This window comes from Diuraphis noxia, unplaced genomic scaffold, assembly GCF_037042655.1.
Source record: "Diuraphis noxia isolate RWA-SAM2 unplaced genomic scaffold, SU_Dnox_SAM2 contig0003, whole genome shotgun sequence".
NCBI lineage: Eukaryota > Metazoa > Arthropoda > Insecta > Hemiptera > Aphididae > Diuraphis > Diuraphis noxia.
In genome coordinates, this window is record NW_028301713.1 from 17,884,451 (window position 1) to 17,905,046 (window position 20,596).

At 27.0% G+C, this 20,596-nt stretch overlaps 2 protein-coding genes across 2 annotated transcripts; one reads left to right on the forward strand and one right to left on the reverse strand.

The window, feature by feature from the left end:
• The first annotated feature begins 5,044 nt into the window (after window positions 1–5,044).
• Window positions 5,045–5,500, forward strand: LOC149056900 (uncharacterized). The gene is made up of 2 exons (XM_089223225.1): window positions 5,045–5,157; window positions 5,226–5,500. Exons 1-2 carry the CDS (start codon window positions 5,082–5,084, stop codon window positions 5,498–5,500), a joined length of 351 nt encoding a protein of 116 aa, XP_089079351.1. The 5' UTR covers window positions 5,045–5,081.
• Window positions 5,501–8,218: 2,718 nt separating this feature from the next.
• On the reverse strand, window positions 8,219–8,674 carry LOC149056901 (uncharacterized). Its single transcript, XM_089223226.1, has 2 exons — window positions 8,562–8,674; window positions 8,219–8,493 (listed from the first exon to the last, which is right to left on the reverse strand). Exons 1-2 carry the CDS (start codon window positions 8,635–8,637, stop codon window positions 8,219–8,221), a joined length of 351 nt encoding a protein of 116 aa, XP_089079352.1. The 5' UTR covers window positions 8,638–8,674.
• Between the last annotated feature and the right edge of the window lie 11,922 nt (window positions 8,675–20,596).

A 20,596-nucleotide genomic window follows, 5' to 3' on the forward strand; every position in this document is an offset into this window, starting at 1 on the left:
ACATTAATTGATGAAACTACTTTTATTTTATTGTTAATTGTAATTAACAAAAAAGTAAAAGCAGGTACATGAATTAAATATCATACACCAGAGTAGATACTTTACCTAATTAAATTTGAATTGTAAATGTATAAATATACAGCTTAATAGTCTATAACATTTTCATTAAAAATCATCTTCTTCATCAAAAAAATAATTGAGTATTAAAACGGCAATCTTCTTTTTGGCTGTTTTTTTTTTATGGTTCTACAAAATTAAAAATTAAAGGTAATGTTAACTAATTATTATAGAACAATTTTAGATATCAATACTTAAATTCATCCAATACAATACAAAAATATTACCGTATGCACAAAAAGAATATCCATCTATCACACATTCCACCTTGAACTGTGGTGGAGAATTTTTGGCTAGAGTTGTGATAATGTTTAAACAGGGGAATAACTCATTTAAAAAAAGCACTGGATGGTTTTTTCTTTTATCATCAAAGTTCTTCGTCTTCTAAAATAAAAGAGCTCAAGTTATAATATTTACTATTAAATAATATTCGTAAAAACAAACATTAATTAACATTCATATTCTTAATCTTATATAAAGTATATTCTTCGACATTCTTGGTCTCGTGCTGGATATACTCGTAATTGATTCGGTATCATCTTGTATGTCCTAAAAAATATAAAATACCATTTATAATGATGATATTTGCAATAAATCTGATAATTTACACAAGTAGTTTTTTTTTTTAAATCCCAACTCCTATTTTATATATAGTTAGATAACGGTTAAAATATACTAAGTTATAATCACACATTCAATGATATTCAATTTAGTTAAATTTAATGTAATTGAATTAGTTTTATCGAGAACAGTATGGACAATTCAAATATTTGATTGAAAGATATTTAGGTCTATCGATATTTAATTTAATCTATATTCTGACCATAAATCTAATATATTTCTGTACCAAATTTTTTTCATAGCAATACTTTCAGCCATTTAGAAATGCATATAGAACAAGCAGACAGAATTCCATTTTTATAAAGATAGGTTTATAAATATAGCTTTAGAAGTCATCGTCCAAGGATGGGGAGCCGGACAGTGAACGAAACAGTCCTGTATGTTTGCATGAGTAATTTCACGGGATAAACAAAACATTATACGTACCTATCGTATTTATTGCATATTCAAAATTATTATGTTTATATATTAATTCGTATAAAATGTTACACACAGTAATAAGCTAGGTAAAATTTTTATAAAAATAGTATACTTTTATTATATTATTATAAATCATTGTTTCTCTGCCATAACGGCCATTTATAAATTACCGTATCTACATTAAATTCATTATTTGAAAATAAGAATAATACAACTACAAACATTAAATCATGTAATATACTATTCAAAAAGTACTACCTATAAAGTATAAACTTTCTATTATAATCTAAAATCAATTGTTACCACGAATGTTGGAGATGGAGACACTGGTCTTGTAATCTCTTTCACTATGGATGATTTTGATGGCATTACTATTTTCGTGTTGGTTGGTTTGGTCGGTTGATCGATTTGAACACGCGAGTTTGGTAGATCACTATCTTTTGACAATTGCTTTCGCTTGGTTAAGTAATGATACAATAATCCTACAGCACTTATAGTGCCAAATGTAAGACCTGCAAAGAAAATCCTTTTTGACATTTTTTTAACGTTTTATTCACAGTCAACGGATGTATTGAAATGAACAATATTAAGGTTTCAATTGAATGAAATATTAGCTCATTCGTAGTTATGTATTTATTATACAGTAGAGTCCCGCTAATCCGGACTAGATGGGACCGATTGATTCTTAGTTCGAAAACTATAACAATTATTCAGGTTGTAGGGACTAATATGAAAAGTGGACCTATCCAAAGTGGATCACTTTCTGCAATTAGGGATTAAAATATAATAATTTATCTTCCTCCTATGGCAATTATATTCCATAATCTGTATGCCGTAACCAAAAGCAACTATTGATTTTCATCTTAAATCTCAAAATATTATTTCTTAAACGTTCAATGAATATATTGAAGGTAGCCTATCAGGTTAAGATTGTTATGACTTATTATTATCAGTGTATTTGTAATTGTATGATCCCTATTATGTCAAAAATTATTTATTTTTTTTATTACTTTAAAACATATAAGTTATTACAAATTAAAATTACACACACATGATGTGGAGACACTGGTCTTGTAATCTCTTTCACTATGGATGATTTTGATGGCATAACTATTTCCATTTTGGTTGGTTTGGTCGGTTGATCGATTTGAATACGCGAGTTTGGTAGATCCACTTTCTTTTGACAATTGCTTTCGCTTGGTTAGGTAATGATACAATAATCCTACAGCACTTATAGTGCCAAATGTAAGACCTGCAAAGAAAATCCTTTTTGAGATTTTTTTAACGTTTTATTCACAGTCAACGGATGTATTGAATTGAACAATATTAAGGTTTCAATTGAATTGAAATAATAGCTCATTCGTAGTTATGTATTTATTATAATAATATTTGTCTCCAATCAGCGTTGCCCGGACAAAAATTTGTTTTTGTTTAAATGCATGAGCATTGATTATAAATAATGTACAATAACATTGTTATTTTTTTTTTATTGATTCTAAGTTCGAAAACTATAACAATTATTCAGGTTGTAGGGACTAATATGAAAAGTAGACCTATCCAAAGTGGATCACTTTCTGCAATTAGGGATTAAAATATAATAATTTATCTTCCTCCTATGGCAATTATATTCCATAATCTGTATGCCGTAACCAAAAGCAACTATTGATTTTCATCTTAAATCTCAAAATATTATTTCTTAAACGTTCAATGAATATATTGAAGGTCGCCTATCAAGGTTAAGATTGTTATGACTTATTATTATCAGTGTATTTGTAATTGTATGGTCCCTATTATGTCAAAAATTATTTATTTTTTTGATTACCTTAAAACATATAAGTTATTACAAATTAAAATTACACACACATGAGATGGAGACACTGGTCTTGTAATCTCTTTCACTATGGATGATTTTGATGGCATAACTATTTCCATGTTGGTTGGTTTTGACTGTTGATCGATTTGAATGCGCGAGTTTGGTAAATTCTCGTAGAAGGGAATTTCAAGTTTATTTTCTGATTCACTTCCTAAACGAACGATACGCTAAAAATATTGTTAATTACTATTGTAGGTTGGTCGATATAATATATATTCAGTATTACTTTTTATAGATTCCACATTATTGTTGGTTACACCATCGTCCTATTAATAGAAATGATACTGTCAATATTTAGTTCTACAAAATAAGTAATCTCATATATCAACTGCTTTACACATAGTTTTTACCTATAATCTAGCCAACCAAACCCTCTAAATGTCCATTTATACAAGACTGTACAAATCAAAATAAATATGGCACAAATAAATAAATATTTTTATTACCTGTACAATTTGAACGTAATTATCATTTGATAATTGTAAAAGTAATTTAATTCGTTTTATCGAGAAAAGTATGGACAATTCAAATATTCGATTGAAAGTTATTTAGGTCTATCGATATTTAATTTAATCTATATTCTGACCATAAATCTAATATATCTCTGTACCAAATTTTTTTCATAGCAATAATTTCAGCCATTTAGAAATGCAAATAGGACAAGCAGACAAAAATCCATTTATATATATATAGATTTATAAAAATTGCTTTAGATGTCATCGTCCACGGGTGGTGAGCTGTAAAGTGAACGAAACAGTCCTGTATGTTTGCATGAGTAATTTCACAGGAGCAACAAAACATTATACGTACCAAACTTATTTATTACATATTCAAAATTATTATGATTATATATTAATTCTTCTAAGATGTTATACACAGAAATAAGCTAACATTTTTATAAAAATAATATAATATTATTATATTATTATAAATCATTGTTTCTCTGCCATAACAGCCATTTAGAAATTACCGTATCTACATTAAATTAATTATTTGAAAATAAGAATAATACAACTACCAACATTAATTCGTGTAATGTCCGGCTCTTAAGATAGTTATTAAGAATTTAAATTTTTAGATACTATTCAAAAAGCACTATAGAGTATAAACATTCTATTATAATCTAAAATCAATTGTTACCACGAATGTTGGAGATGGAGACTCTGGTCTTGTATTTCCTTTCACTATGGACGATTCTGATGGCATTACTATTTTCGTGTTGGTTGGTTTGGTCGGTTGATCGATTTGAATACGCGAGTTTGGTAGATCACTATCTTTTGACAATGCTTTCGCTTGGTTAAGTAATGATACAATAATCCTACAGCACTTATAGTGCCAAATGTAAGACCTGCAAAGATAATCCTTTTTGACATTTTTTTAACGTTTTATTCACAGTCAACGGATGTATTGAAATGAACAATATTAAGGTTTCAATTGAATGAAATAATAGCTCATTCGTAGTTATGTATTTATTATAATAATATTTGTCTCCAATCAGCGTTGCCCGGACAAAAATTTGTTTTTGTTTAAATGCATGAGTATTGATTATAAATAATGTACAATAATATTGTTATTTTTTTTTTTATTGATTCTTAGTTCGAAAACTATAACAATTATTTAGGTTGTAGGGACTAATATGAAAAGTGGATCACTTTCTGCAATTAGGGATTAAAATACAATAATTTATCTTCCTCCTACCTATGACAATTATATTCCATAATCTGTATGCCGTAACCAAAAGCAACTATTGATTTTCATTTTTCATCTTAAATCTCAAAATATTATTTCTTAAACGTTCAATAAATATATTGAAGGTCACCTATCGAGGTTAAGATTGTTATGACTTATTATTATCAGTGTATTTGTAATTGTATGGTCCCTTATGTCAAAAATTATTTTTTTTTTTATTACCTTAAAATATATAAGTTATTACAAATTAAAATTATACACACACACACACATATATATATATATATATATATATATATATATATATATATATGTTACCGTCATTGTCGGTAATTCCGGCCATAACGGTAATGCCAAGGCAATGTCAGTAATGCCGGTGCATACCAGTCACTTATTAGCTGTTGTCACCGATGTTCAAGATGGCTTGTACAAATTATGTAAGTGGTTAAATTTAAAAATGAGAAAATTATAAGAAAAAATTAATTTTTTATTTATACAATATTAGGTACAGAAAATGGTTTCTTAAAGCACAGATACACGAGAACAGAAATCGTACCATGTGACGAAAACTTTCTCGATTTGAAGGAGACTACAAATTCAGCAAAAGAAAAGGAAATTACTCTCCGAGAGGCTGCCGGGCATAACAGTATTGCTGGGACTCAGGGATATGAAAGGTGTCATTGTAAAACAAAATGCCAAAATAATCGATGTGCTTGTCGAGCAGCTAAAAAATTATGTAATTCAAAATGCCATAGTAGTTTATCTTGTGAAAATAAATAAAATATATTTATGTAATATTGGTGTATTGAGTTACTTTATATTTACTCTATACAATTTTACTTTGTGATTATTAATTATCCATTCTAATGGAAATATCGAATTAAAATTCATATTTTTCTTTTTTTCAGAACACTGATGCCATTGAAGAATTTAATAGTTTGGTTATAAACATTTACTTTTATACTATATTATTATTTTTTTATCATAAACCTGTTTTAAAATTCTTAAATCTATTTATTTGATAGTAAAATCTAGTAAGACAAATGTATTGTAAATATCATGTTAATTAATTATATTGACTAGGATTAGCTAAATTAATGAGTTCGTGAAAAAACGTTTTGCTTTTATTAACATTTAAAGGGAAAAGGAATAGTTAATATTGCTAACATTTGTAATATTTGTCTTCTATGTTTTATGAAATTGTATACCTAAAATTTATATTTAAGCTATTTGATGATGTATGACATACTTATCTCTTTTAATAAATTATCACTTATTTTGTACTATATTTTTAGATTATTTTAATAAATTATGTTACTATACTCTATTCATATTATGATGTATTCTAAGTGCTTATCAATTTTAAGCACATGTAACTCTCGTTGGTTGCTCCCATTGCGTACTATATAATTGTTTTTTTGCCTTGTGGTTAAGTCCTTGTTCAAAGTTGTTCGTCAATTATAATTTTTTACTTGAATATGGTTTCTTAACTCTATGATTATTTTTTTAATCATAAAGGAAATTTAAATTTTTACACCTTTGATGTATCCTTAAAGATTTATTGATTATAGTAAGCGCCGCTGTACTTGTCTTATACGCTGATAAACTGGCCGTCTATTCCCAAACCTTATTCTTTCCTCTTATTGGCAAAATTAACCATTGCCATAAAAAGAAATAGATTATATTTATTTTATATTTTATTTTAGTGATTAAAAAGTCTAGACCCAAATAGGAGGAGGTGTTGAATGTTGATACATAGTTCAGAAGTATTCAAAATTGAGTTATTTTAATTCTAACATTTGAGAATTTAATACAAGGCTCATAATATATTTTTACGATAGCAGTTGAAAAATAACAGAAATGTATAGCCACAATTTTTTTTTTACATGCATTCAAATTTTAATTTTGACAACATACGTAAAAATCACGGAAATTCGTAAATTATTTTATCCTAGAAATTCATAAAAAATTTCCTTTTTGTACCTAAGATTTGAAAATTTAATACAAGGCTCCTAAAATATTTTTACAATAGCAGTTGCAAAATAAAAGAAATGTATAGTCACATTTTGTTTTTACAAGCATTTAAATTATAATTTCGACAACATACGTAAAAATCACGAAAATTCGCAAATTATTTTAAGCTAGAAATACAAAAAAAAAATTTCTTTTTAAATCTAAGATTTGAAAATTTTGAATAATCTATTATAATATATCCTAGACAGATAAACCGTCTCCGTTCAGAATCGTTTTTCTTATACAATGATACCTATCATTGCATTCAAATCTAACCTACCCTAGTCAAACGTGGCTACAACTCATTTGCGCACATTTACCTTTTTTACAACTCATTTGCGCACAAAAACATAACTCATTTGAGCACAATTTACAAACAATAGAAACCTTTTTTCCAAGAAATGGATCCACGAATAGGGTGTACATAATTTGAGCGTACCTCCATATTTTCAATTTAGTCAACACTGATAGTGGACAATAATTATTATAGTCAAACAACATTTTCCTTCACCCTTTAAAAGGCTTAGGACTTTCAGTATCATCTATAACGTCCATTGTTATTACACCGCAAATCGCAATCGGAGACTAAACTAAAATGTATAGAAGAGATTTGTTTATAAGGTTTATCAGTTATCACCGGAGACGTTTAACAAAAATTGTGTAAGATTAGAAATTGTATTGTGGAAATATAGCAATAATATCAATAATAAAGATTATAGCTTGTCCTACACGACTCGTGTACTTGGCGAGCATTAATGCAATTTTTGATACATAAAAACTGATGTGAAATCACATTATGCTTTAAGAATATACGGTACTACTCCTGTCTGATAAAGCGTCACATACACGATCAATATTGACCGTGTATTGGCTGTATTGAAGGTACTTCAATATTTTTAACGGGTGATCATTGATATCAATAATATTGAACGTGTTGGGCAGCTTAAGACATCCTGTACACCCAAAACTGTACCTAAAAGCTGGTTTTCATTGTTTACTATTTTGTGTGCAAACGAGTTGTCGTAAATTTAAAAAATATATTAAAATGTGCGCAAACGAGTCTCCACCGTCAAACATCCACCACACCACCTAATGTACAGCAGAGCGACATCCACTTACCCGCTTTTTTTAATTTTTATTTATAAACAGGCTTTACTTTTAAAGTAAATATTAATTATCAAAATAATTCTGACTTTAACTTCTATAAGAAAAGTGCTATCATGTAGTTTAAGCGGATAACATATTATTGTATACTATATATATATACATATATATATATATGTTACCGTCAATGTCGGAAATAAGCCATTATCAGTAATGACTAGTCAATATTAGCAATGGCTAATTAGTTAAGGCAATACTGACAATGGCTAGGCAATATATAAAATGCCTACAATCGATAGTTAATTTGTGTAATATATTATTTATTTATTTATATAATTTAAATCAACATAACCATTATTATTATTATCATCTAAATATATTTTATTTATTTTCACAAGATAAACTACTATGGCATTTTGAATTACATAATTTTTTAGCTGCTCGACAAGCACATCGATTATTTTGGCATTTTGTTTTACAATGACACCTTTCATATCCCTGAGTCCCAGCAATACTGTTATGCCCGGCAGCCTCTCGGAGAGTAATTTCCTTTTCTTTTGCTGAATTTGTAGTCTCCTTCAAATCGAGAAAGTTTTCGTCACATGGTACGATTTCTGTTCTCGTGTATCTGTGCTTTAAGAAACCATTTTCTGTACCTAATATTGTATAAATAAAAAATTAATTTTTTCTTATAATTTTCTCATTTTTAAATTTAACCACTTACATAATTTGTACAAGCCATCTTGAACATCGGTGACAACAGCTAATAAGTGACTGGTATGCACCGGCATTACTGACATTGCCTTGGCATTACCGTTATGGCCGGAATTACCGACAATGACGGTAACATATATATATATATATATATATATATATATATATATATGTGTGTGTGTGTGTATAATTTTAATTTGTAATAACTTATATATTTTAAGGTAATAAAAAAAAAAATAATTTTTGACATAAGGGACCATACAATTACAAATACACTGATAATAATAAGTCATAACAATCTTAACCTCGATAGGTGACCTTCAATATATTTATTGAACGTTTAAGAAATAATATTTTGAGATTTAAGATGAAAAATGAAAATCAATAGTTGCTTTTGGTTACGGCATACAGATTATGGAATATAATTGTCATAGGTAGGAGGAAGATAAATTATTGTATTTTAATCCCTAATTGCAGAAAGTGATCCACTTTTCATATTAGTCCCTACAACCTAAATAATTGTTATAGTTTTCGAACTAAGAATCAATAAAAAAAAAAATAACAATATTATTGTACATTATTTATAATCAATACTCATGCATTTAAACAAAAACAAATTTTTGTCCGGGCAACGCTGATTGGAGACAAATATTATTATAATAAATACATAACTACGAATGAGCTATTATTTCATTCAATTGAAACCTTAATATTGTTCATTTCAATACATCCGTTGACTGTGAATAAAACGTTAAAAAAATGTCAAAAAGGATTATCTTTGCAGGTCTTACATTTGGCACTATAAGTGCTGTAGGATTATTGTATCATTACTTAACCAAGCGAAAGCATTGTCAAAAGATAGTGATCTACCAAACTCGCGTATTCAAATCGATCAACCGACCAAACCAACCAACACGAAAATAGTAATGCCATCAGAATCGTCCATAGTGAAAGGAAATACAAGACCAGAGTCTCCATCTCCAACATTCGTGGTAACAATTGATTTTAGATTATAATAGAATGTTTATACTCTATAGTGCTTTTTGAATAGTATCTAAAAATTTAAATTCTTAATAACTATCTTAAGAGCCGGACATTACACGAATTAATGTTGGTAGTTGTATTATTCTTATTTTCAAATAATTAATTTAATGTAGATACGGTAATTTCTAAATGGCTGTTATGGCAGAGAAACAATGATTTATAATAATATAATAATATTATATTATTTTTATAAAAATGTTAGCTTATTTCTGTGTATAACATCTTAGAAGAATTAATATATAATCATAATAATTTTGAATATGTAATAAATAAGTTTGGTACGTATAATGTTTTGTTGCTCCTGTGAAATTACTCATGCAAACATACAGGACTGTTTCGTTCACTTTACAGCTCACCACCCGTGGACGATGACATCTAAAGCAATTTTTATAAATCTATATATATATAAATGGATTTTTGTCTGCTTGTCCTATTTGCATTTCTAAATGGCTGAAATTATTGCTATGAAAAAAATTTGGTACAGAGATATATTAGATTTATGGTCAGAATATAGATTAAATTAAATATCGATAGACCTAAATAACTTTCAATCGAATATTTGAATTGTCCATACTTTTCTCGATAAAACGAATTAAATTACTTTTACAATTATCAAATGATAATTACGTTCAAATTGTACAGGTAATAAAAATATTTATTTATTTGTGCCATATTTATTTTGATTTGTACAGTCTTGTATAAATGGACATTTAGAGGGTTTGGTTGGCTAGATTATAGGTAAAAACTATGTGTAAAGCAGTTGATATATGAGATTACTTATTTTGTAGAACTAAATATTGACAGTATCATTTCTATTAATAGGACGATGGTGTAACCAACAATAATGTGGAATCTATAAAAAGTAATACTGAATATATATTATATCGACCAACCTACAATAGTAATTAACAATATTTTTAGCGTATCGTTCGTTTAGGAAGTGAATCAGAAAATAAACTTGAAATTCCCTTCTACGAGAATTTACCAAACTCGCGCATTCAAATCGATCAACAGTCAAAACCAACCAACATGGAAATAGTTATGCCATCAAAATCATCCATAGTGAAAGAGATTACAAGACCAGTGTCTCCATCTCATGTGTGTGTAATTTTAATTTGTAATAACTTATATGTTTTAAGGTAATCAAAAAAATAAATAATTTTTGACATAATAGGGACCATACAATTACAAATACACTGATAATAATAAGTCATAACAATCTTAACCTTGATAGGCGACCTTCAATATATTCATTGAACGTTTAAGAAATAATATTTTGAGATTTAAGATGAAAATCAATAGTTGCTTTTGGTTACGGCATACAGATTATGGAATATAATTGCCATAGGAGGAAGATAAATTATTATATTTTAATCCCTAATTGCAGAAAGTGATCCACTTTGGATAGGTCTACTTTTCATATTAGTCCCTACAACCTGAATAATTGTTATAGTTTTCGAACTTAGAATCAATAAAAAAAAAATAACAATGTTATTGTACATTATTTATAATCAATGCTCATGCATTTAAACAAAAACAAATTTTTGTCCGGGCAACGCTGATTGGAGACAAATATTATTATAATAAATACATAACTACGAATGAGCTATTATTTCAATTCAATTGAAACCTTAATATTGTTCAATTCAATACATCCGTTGACTGTGAATAAAACGTTAAAAAAATCTCAAAAAGGATTTTCTTTGCAGGTCTTACATTTGGCACTATAAGTGCTGTAGGATTATTGTATCATTACCTAACCAAGCGAAAGCAATTGTCAAAAGAAAGTGGATCTACCAAACTCGCGTATTCAAATCGATCAACCGACCAAACCAACCAAAATGGAAATAGTTATGCCATCAAAATCATCCATAGTGAAAGAGATTACAAGACCAGTGTCTCCACATCATGTGTGTGTAATTTTAATTTGTAATAACTTATATGTTTTAAAGTAATAAAAAAAATAAATAATTTTTGACATAATAGGGATCATACAATTACAAATACACTGATAATAATAAGTCATAACAATCTTAACCTGATAGGCTACCTTCAATATATTCATTGAACGTTTAAGAAATAATATTTTGAGATTTAAGATGAAAATCAATAGTTGCTTTTGGTTACGGCATACAGATTATGGAATATAATTGCCATAGGAGGAAGATAAATTATTATATTTTAATCCCTAATTGCAGAAAGTGATCCACTTTGGATAGGTCCACTTTTCATATTAGTCCCTACAACCTGAATAATTGTTATAGTTTTCGAACTAAGAATCAATCGGTCCCATCTAGTCCGGATTAGCGGGACTCTACTGTATAATAAATACATAACTACGAATGAGCTAATATTTCATTCAATTGAAACCTTAATATTGTTCATTTCAATACATCCGTTGACTGTGAATAAAACGTTAAAAAAATGTCAAAAAGGATTTTCTTTGCAGGTCTTACATTTGGCACTATAAGTGCTGTAGGATTATTGTATCATTACTTAACCAAGCGAAAGCAATTGTCAAAAGATAGTGATCTACCAAACTCGCGTGTTCAAATCGATCAACCGACCAAACCAACCAACACGAAAATAGTAATGCCATCAAAATCATCCATAGTGAAAGAGATTACAAGACCAGTGTCTCCATCTCCAACATTCGTGGTAACAATTGATTTTAGATTATAATAGAAAGTTTATACTTTATAGGTAGTACTTTTTGAATAGTATATTACATGATTTAATGTTTGTAGTTGTATTATTCTTATTTTCAAATAATGAATTTAATGTAGATACGGTAATTTATAAATGGCCGTTATGGCAGAGAAACAATGATTTATAATAATATAATAAAAGTATACTATTTTTATAAAAATTTTACCTAGCTTATTACTGTGTGTAACATTTTATACGAATTAATATATAAACATAATAATTTTGAATATGCAATAAATACGATAGGTACGTATAATGTTTTGTTTATCCCGTGAAATTACTCATGCAAACATACAGGACTGTTTCGTTCACTGTCCGGCTCCCCATCCTTGGACGATGACTTCTAAAGCTATATTTATAAACCTATCTTTATAAAAATGGAATTCTGTCTGCTTGTTCTATATGCATTTCTAAATGGCTGAAAGTATTGCTATGAAAAAAATTTGGTACAGAAATATATTAGATTTATGGTCAGAATATAGATTAAATTAAATATCGATAGACCTAAATATCTTTCAATCAAATATTTGAATTGTCCATACTGTTCTCGATAAAACTAATTCAATTACATTAAATTTAACTAAATTGAATATCATTGAATGTGTGATTATAACTTAGTATATTTTAACCGTTATCTAACTATATATAAAATAGGAGTTGGGATTTAAAAAAAAAAACTACTTGTGTAAATTATCAGATTTATTGCAAATATCATCATTATAAATGGTATTTTATATTTTTTAGGACATACAAGATGATACCGAATCAATTACGAGTATATCCAGCACGAGACCAAGAATGTCGAAGAATATACTTTATATAAGATTAAGAATATGAATGTTAATTAATGTTTGTTTTTACGAATATTATTTAATAGTAAATATTATAACTTGAGCTCTTTTATTTTAGAAGACGAAGAACTTTGATGATAAAAGAAAAAACCATCCAGTGCTTTTTTTAAATGAGTTATTCCCCTGTTTAAACATTATCACAACTCTAGCCAAAAATTCTCCACCACAGTTCAAGGTGGAATGTGTGATAGATGGATATTCTTTTTGTGCATACGGTAATATTTTTGTATTGTATTGGATGAATTTAAGTATTGATATCTAAAATTGTTCTATAATAATTAGTTAACATTACCTTTAATTTTTAATTTTGTAGAACCATAAAAAAAAAACAGCCAAAAAGAAGATTGCCGTTTTAATACTCAATTATTTTTTTGATGAAGAAGATGATTTTTAATGAAAATGTTATAGACTATTAAGCTGTATATTTATACATTTACAATTCAAATTTAATTAGGTAAAGTATCTACTCTGGTGTATGATATTTAATTCATGTACCTGCTTTTACTTTTTTGTTAATTACAATTAACAATAAAATAAAAGTAGTTTCATCAATTAATGTCATAAACCGCAGTATAATATCTTACCTAATTAAATTTAATTGTACATGTTATTTATACAGTTTAATAGTCTATAATTTCATTAAAAAAAATACCCGTTGGTATTCCAGTTTTTCTCTATATAAAAATCGAGGTTGTAATATTATTGAATAATAAATGTTTTGTATCAAGTCGTGGTGTTATTATTTTAAAACATTTAACTGAAAACTCATATAGATTATTAGTTACAATATATAAGTAAATATCTTAAATTTGTTCAAAAACATTAAAATAAATTAAAAACTGAAATAATTGTAGTTCTTATCCCTCTGAATCTTATTATAAAACCAGAATTTTAATATTTCCATTATTTCGTGAGATATCACATTGGGTAAATCCTCGCGGGACACCCTGTATGTATATATACATGATAAAAAAGGTATTATGAATTATGATAACTACATGCAATGTTTTTGGAGAAATTGATTATCCATACCTTAAGCAAAATGCGTCCTAATTGAAACATAAAATATTTGTTTCAAAATAAAATATATGACAATATTTAAATATAATATAAATCCTAGACTGACAAATCATCTCCGTTCAGAATCGTTTTTCGTATACAATGATACCTATCATTGCATTCAAATCTAACCTATCCAAGTCAGAGGTCCACCCCCACCCCCTAATGTACAGCAGAACAGTACCCACTTACCTGCTTTTTTTATTAATATATTAAGTATATTATTAATATTTTCCTCGTTAATTTTTAAGTATTTTCTTTCATTGTTATGTTTACAATATCGAATACCTTGATAGTTAGTAGGAAAAGATCAATGCAAAGCTCACGACCAGTGATGATAGTCATCTATCATCAACTGAGCTCAAGTTACCATTTGCTATACCTAACCTTACCTTGCTATAGATACCTAACCTAAACTAACCTTCTTATGACTTATTTAACCATCTGCACGTCCGCGGGGAAGGCAGTGCCGTAGCCAGGGTTAGGATTTGGAGAGGGAAATAGTGTATACAGTATTATACACTCCAATACCCTTACTAGATCTTAGTATCCAATACTAGATCTTTAGGAATTCGGTGCCACTTCCTCTTAGATAATACGTATATATTATGGATAGAGCCATGCCCAACATGTTTGTGTATATAATATTAAGCACATATTTATAAGACGAGTGTTTAGTCATGATGAGTGCATATATGCGTATACGTGAGGGGAACTGTCGTGAATATAGGCTCATCCATAGGTACATACTATCAAGTTCTAATCAAAAAATATGATCTAAACACGGAAGTATGTGATTGGATGTAAATTGTAGAAGTATAATAACTAATAAGTATTAAAAATTTATCTGTTTGTATTGTCTCCGACTTACAAAAGTCCTGTTGAAGAGAATTTACCTATTATTATTATTATTAAAAACCTCGATTATCCTATTGGTAATTGCTGAACATAATTTTTAATATATCTTGCACTTGTAAAAATAACTGAATACATTAAAGCAAAACAACTTTTGTAATTTAATTATTTAAATGGGGTATTATCTAAATTGTGGCCCCTTCCAACACATTAAAATTATAGTAATTATGCTTTTCTGGCCCCAAAAATGTCATGTGACATCATGATAATTTTTTTTTCATATGGTACCTAAAAAAACGACCCTCGAAACCAGAAGCTGAATTATTACAATTTTGAATATTTTTTAAGTGAAATGAACTATAAAAAAAATTTTACGCAATTTTTTCTACGATAAAATATTATTATTTTTTATTTTAACATAACATTTTGCTGTGTGATAGGTAATATTTACATCGCAGTCTCTGTATTTTTTTATGTGATAAAGATCAAGTGTCCAGAAGAAAGTTTAATCATTTAAAATATCTCAAATTACATACTTATTGTTAGTTATTATTAATGAAAAGTTATACTATAGACTATAATATCTTATATAGACTTAATCGATGTACAATTTGATCCGTATTATTTTTATTATTACATAATATACGTTTTTTTTAACAAATCCATCGGCAACTATGGCCATCATATTACATATTGTGTTTGTTTCTGAAACACGTGAGCATGTGGGGTAAGGATTCGTCACTAAGAACCCAGGTGGTCATCCCATCCAGGAGCTAGTGACGCCAGGCGATGTTTGACCACGGCAAACCACCGCGCCACACCAGGCCCCAAAATACATTTTAGTGTATTATAAATATAAATGTTATTTTTTGGTATTCTTACATTAGTATACGACTACTGTATACATATACCAGGCCAGAGGCAATTTTTTTCAAGGAATCAACTCCTTAGCCTGATTTTATTATTCGGTTTAAAACACATTTAAATAGAACGAAGATTCTTCACTAACAACCCAGGTGGTCACGCATCCAGGAGCTAGTGATGCCATGCGATGCGTTGACCTCATTACAAGTAAATGACTTCGGCCATCCACCGTACCACGCCTGCAGGTCCCAAATTAACTTTTTAATAATAATAACAACACGTATGTCACTTAAAATATTGAATATAGTTAATGTATGTATTTAAAATACGTGAAAAACTATAATTTTTTTAAAAATGTCTAAAATCTTAAATTTAAAAAGTCAATTAGACTAGTTAAAAAAGTAAACGATTAAAACTAGTATAGATTCTAGCACTTGACTAAAATAATACTTTAAAAATGATTGTATTTCTCAGAAAATTTACCTATCACCAGATCTTATTTCTTCCCAGTATTATAGATTTAGATTAATCTTAAAAAAACTATTTATAGAAGTTGCTTTTAATTTCGTAACGAAATTTTTATGATTTTTAATCACCTTCAAAAGTTGTTTTTCTTTTATCTGGATAAACTACTATTACGAATTTTTATTTTACATCATTTTATGTATGTATACTAGAGCAGGAACTTTTTATGAATTTTGTGTATTTTTTCTTTTTTGTAAGCTTTATTGTATGCTTATTTCTAAGTTAGTAGTAGTACACAACATATTTCAAAATGTATGTGATCAAATTATAAATGTTTTTAGTGCATATTTTGATAGTTTATCGAAAATCAAGGACTTGGTAAATATTTTTATGAATTAAGGTATAATTATATTAAATATATTAAATATGAATGAAAAATGAAATTTTTACTTGCTCTTTAATTTTGTTTTTAAATATATGTGTCCCAAAAAACAGGATACACTTAATCGCTGATTACCCTGTAAATATCTTTCAATTCTGTTTGCGGAACATTAAACATTGACTAATCAATCATAAATTTCTATATGACTTTAAATTCATTTAACTCGTGTATTTTGTACATGCACTACAAAACTTCATTTTTTTTTTTAAATGACAATCACTATTTTAAATATCATTTTTGAATTGATCGATTTTTTCAAAACATTTTGATGAATCAACTTGTGTTGTTAACTCAAAATTAGGTAAATTAGATCTATTGATATAATTTAAAAATCTTATATGAATGTTTTTTTTTTTTTTTAATTGTTCGTATTTTTTCCTTCTATATACTGTGATGTAATTAAAATTATTATAATATTATAAGTTTGTAATTTTGTTTCCTGAAAATATTTGTTTAAATTATGTTATTTCATAATGACGTGTATTAATAAAATGGAATAATAATTTATAAATAGTAAATAATTTATTACTTATTAATAATAATTTTGATTACATTACGGTGTTTAGAAGAAAATAATACTAAGAATTTTAAAAAAGAAAATTTGAAAACATTTAAATTTAACAAGATTTTTATATTATAACAATTTTCAGTTGACACAAGTCGATTCATCAAAATGTCTTGTAAAATTTCGATTAATCCGAAAATGATATTTAATAATAGGGGTTTCCATTTAAAAAAAAAATTCAACTGCATAATATATTTGATGAAATTTTAATAATTTAAAAGTCTTCGCTTTACATTTATTAATTGCTACTTTTATTTCCAATCATACCTACTTTCAAGCTTATTTTTTTACTAATCATACGAAAACACGTAATAATTTTTTATTGAGTATTTCAATACTTTTCATAATTGGAATAGTATTTGCGTTTTTTTAATGTTTTCTTTTTTATTTTAAAGAATTCAAAGAACAAGTTAACATTTTTTTTTCAAAAAAAATTATAAAAACTTAATATTATTTATTTCAAAGTTGTAAAATCGTTTTTGTTTTTTAGACAAATTAAATTATAATATGTTTAATGAGATTGTAAATCTGTAAATATAAATAAAATTTGTTATTTTAAATATTTAAATAAAATATTCATTTGATTGATGTGATATTTTAACAAAATATAATGTAATGACCAAAATCATACTTTTTACAAGACTTATAATAATGTAAACAACCAACAATCAAGAGCTTTTTTGACTTGATAACACTCAAGAGGATGTCAGTGCATTTATTTATTTCTCTCTGACCCACGCACAACATAGCAAATATTACGTTCACTATAATCATAATAATTTCTAAAATTAGAGTGAAATTACCTCTTTTAAAATGTTAAGGTACTTATGATTCTAGAGCATCTCACAGGCTAAATTTTGAAGCGAGTTATGAATATTTTAAAATACTCATAACTCACTTAATAATTAAAGTATAATAAAAAGCCTATGATATGCTCTAGATAATAATTTAACCATTCATTTCACTCTAATTTTAGAAATTATTAAGAATATCAAAATTATTGTGAACAAATAATTTGATATATTGCACATGGGTCGGAGAGAAAAAATTGCACCGACATCTTCTTAACCTGCCTATCCAACCTTTTCTTTTTATTCTATCCCATAAGTCGAAGGTTTACAACCTTACCTAATCTGGTAGTTTGACTCAAAGGGTCAAGTGACCTTTGCAATTCAAGATCCTTTCCTACGTATTCGGAATTATTAAATTAAATATTGAAAATTTTTAAATATTATACCTGATCAACTTCCTTATTTTTATCATGAATTTATTGTTAGCCAATATAGTGTTTACAAATGGTTACAGAACAATTAACTTAAGATTGCATGCAATTTATCCCCTGATCCATTAACAAAAAGAAACCTACTTAAAAATAGAAAACTACTTACCCCATATCTGAATGAATATCTAATATAAAACTTTATCTTCGAAACATTGTTAACACATTTCACACAAGCCACACGTCTGAATATGATATTTAATTGGCAAATTTTCACTGACGAATACCATCGCTGAAATTTCAATGAAATGTTCAATAATATTTTATGACCTATTCATTTTTAACCATTACAGATAATATATAGCTAAACAACCCGTTTAATGTTTAATGTTTATCGTATCTATCTTATTATTATGTGTTAATTAGTGTTTTAAATATTTTTTTCAAGAACTTATTAATTTTATATGAATATAAATATATATAACATTTCTTTGAATAATATATTTTGTATATTACCTTAATAAATACTTAATGTAATTAATTAATTGATGATAGTATTAAACTATTAAAGACAAGGACTATAAGGAAGACGGAAGCTCAGAAACATCATCAGTAAGGTCTAAATCAGAATGTGATTACATTTTAACTAGTGATCATATTAATGAACAAGGTTCCTTAGTAAAGATTTTGATAACAACTTTAACATAAACAGTATGAGTCAAATGGTTTTATGGAGAGATTTTAAAATTTTTTAAAGTTACAAAAGAATTCCCTTACAGATTGTTTTATACAACAACTTAAGTTAATCATGGGCAAGCAGATTTTAAAGAAATTATAGTTTTAAAGAAAACTAGAAATTCAAAAATAATACCATCAAACATAATTTTGAAATTTGCATTTACTGAAGAGCCTGGAATCTCGCAGAGTAATAAAAAAAGATTTAATTTCATTATGCCAAGCAAAACTTATTCTAAATACCTATACCTAGTTACTATCATTTTTATAAAAACTTTTTAAAAAAAACTACGAAGATAGTGATTAATTTATATAATAAAATTATACTTATTAAATTAGTATGGTCATGATAATTATAAAAAATAACTATTCTCTCTTTTTTTTACATTGTATTTCAAAAAAATATTACCTATATTATTAAAATAATAATAAATCATTCAAATGTATACATAATGTTAGTCTTGTTGTTCAAATACATTTGATAATTTTATAGTTATTATCAAGTAAGATTTTTTTTTAATTTTTACATTATTAACTAAATGACAAAAATTATTTTTTTTTATTTAATGTTTTATAGTAAATTTGTTTAAAAGATATTGATTACATACAACTATTAAATAATCAATTGACATACATATTAACTGTAAGATTATGATGATATAACAATTTTAATCAAATTTTAAAAAACTTACAGTTAATAATATTTTATTATTTATTAGTAATTTAAAGTTAAATACTGCCATAATTGGAGGTATGGCACAAAAATAAACATAGCTTAAATTCAATAATGCCATATTTTGGTATGTCTGAAAATCAATTTATGTATGCAATACAGCCACATATCAAATATGGCAGTCTAGAATTTACTTAAAAAATTGTAAAAGGCCTTAAGTCTGACTTTTTGGGTTCAAGGGAGTATTTTATTATATTTGAAAAAGTCATAATATAAAATATGTTTGCAAGTATTAATGTTATTACTTTATTAGTTTCAAATGCATAGGTAAAGAACTATTTGCGAAATCACCATTGTAAAAGTGTACGAACGTGTACCTCAATTTTTTATAATTTTAAGCCGCAAAAGAATTGGTATGAAAACAAACTTACCTTAAATATGAATTCTTTCGGGCTTTGTCGGAGTCCGTGATGTGTATGCACTCCGACGCTGACATGGAAACGCATCAGATATTACTGAATTGAAGTCTAAAAATAATGCCATTTATGAAAAAAAATAAAATAT

Bases quoted from the DNA above. Each gene is read 5' to 3' on its own strand.
- LOC149056900 (XM_089223225.1), top strand. From the start codon at position 5,082: ATGTCAGTAATGCCGGTGCATACCAGTCACTTATTAGCTGTTGTCACC. The intron at 5,158-5,225 runs GTAAGTGGTTAA...ATACAATATTAG, and splicing joins AGATGGCTTGTACAAATTAT to GTACAGAAAATGGTTTCTTA.
- LOC149056901 (XM_089223226.1), bottom strand. From the start codon at position 8,637: ATGTCAGTAATGCCGGTGCATACCAGTCACTTATTAGCTGTTGTCACC. The intron at 8,494-8,561 runs GTAAGTGGTTAA...ATACAATATTAG, and splicing joins AGATGGCTTGTACAAATTAT to GTACAGAAAATGGTTTCTTA.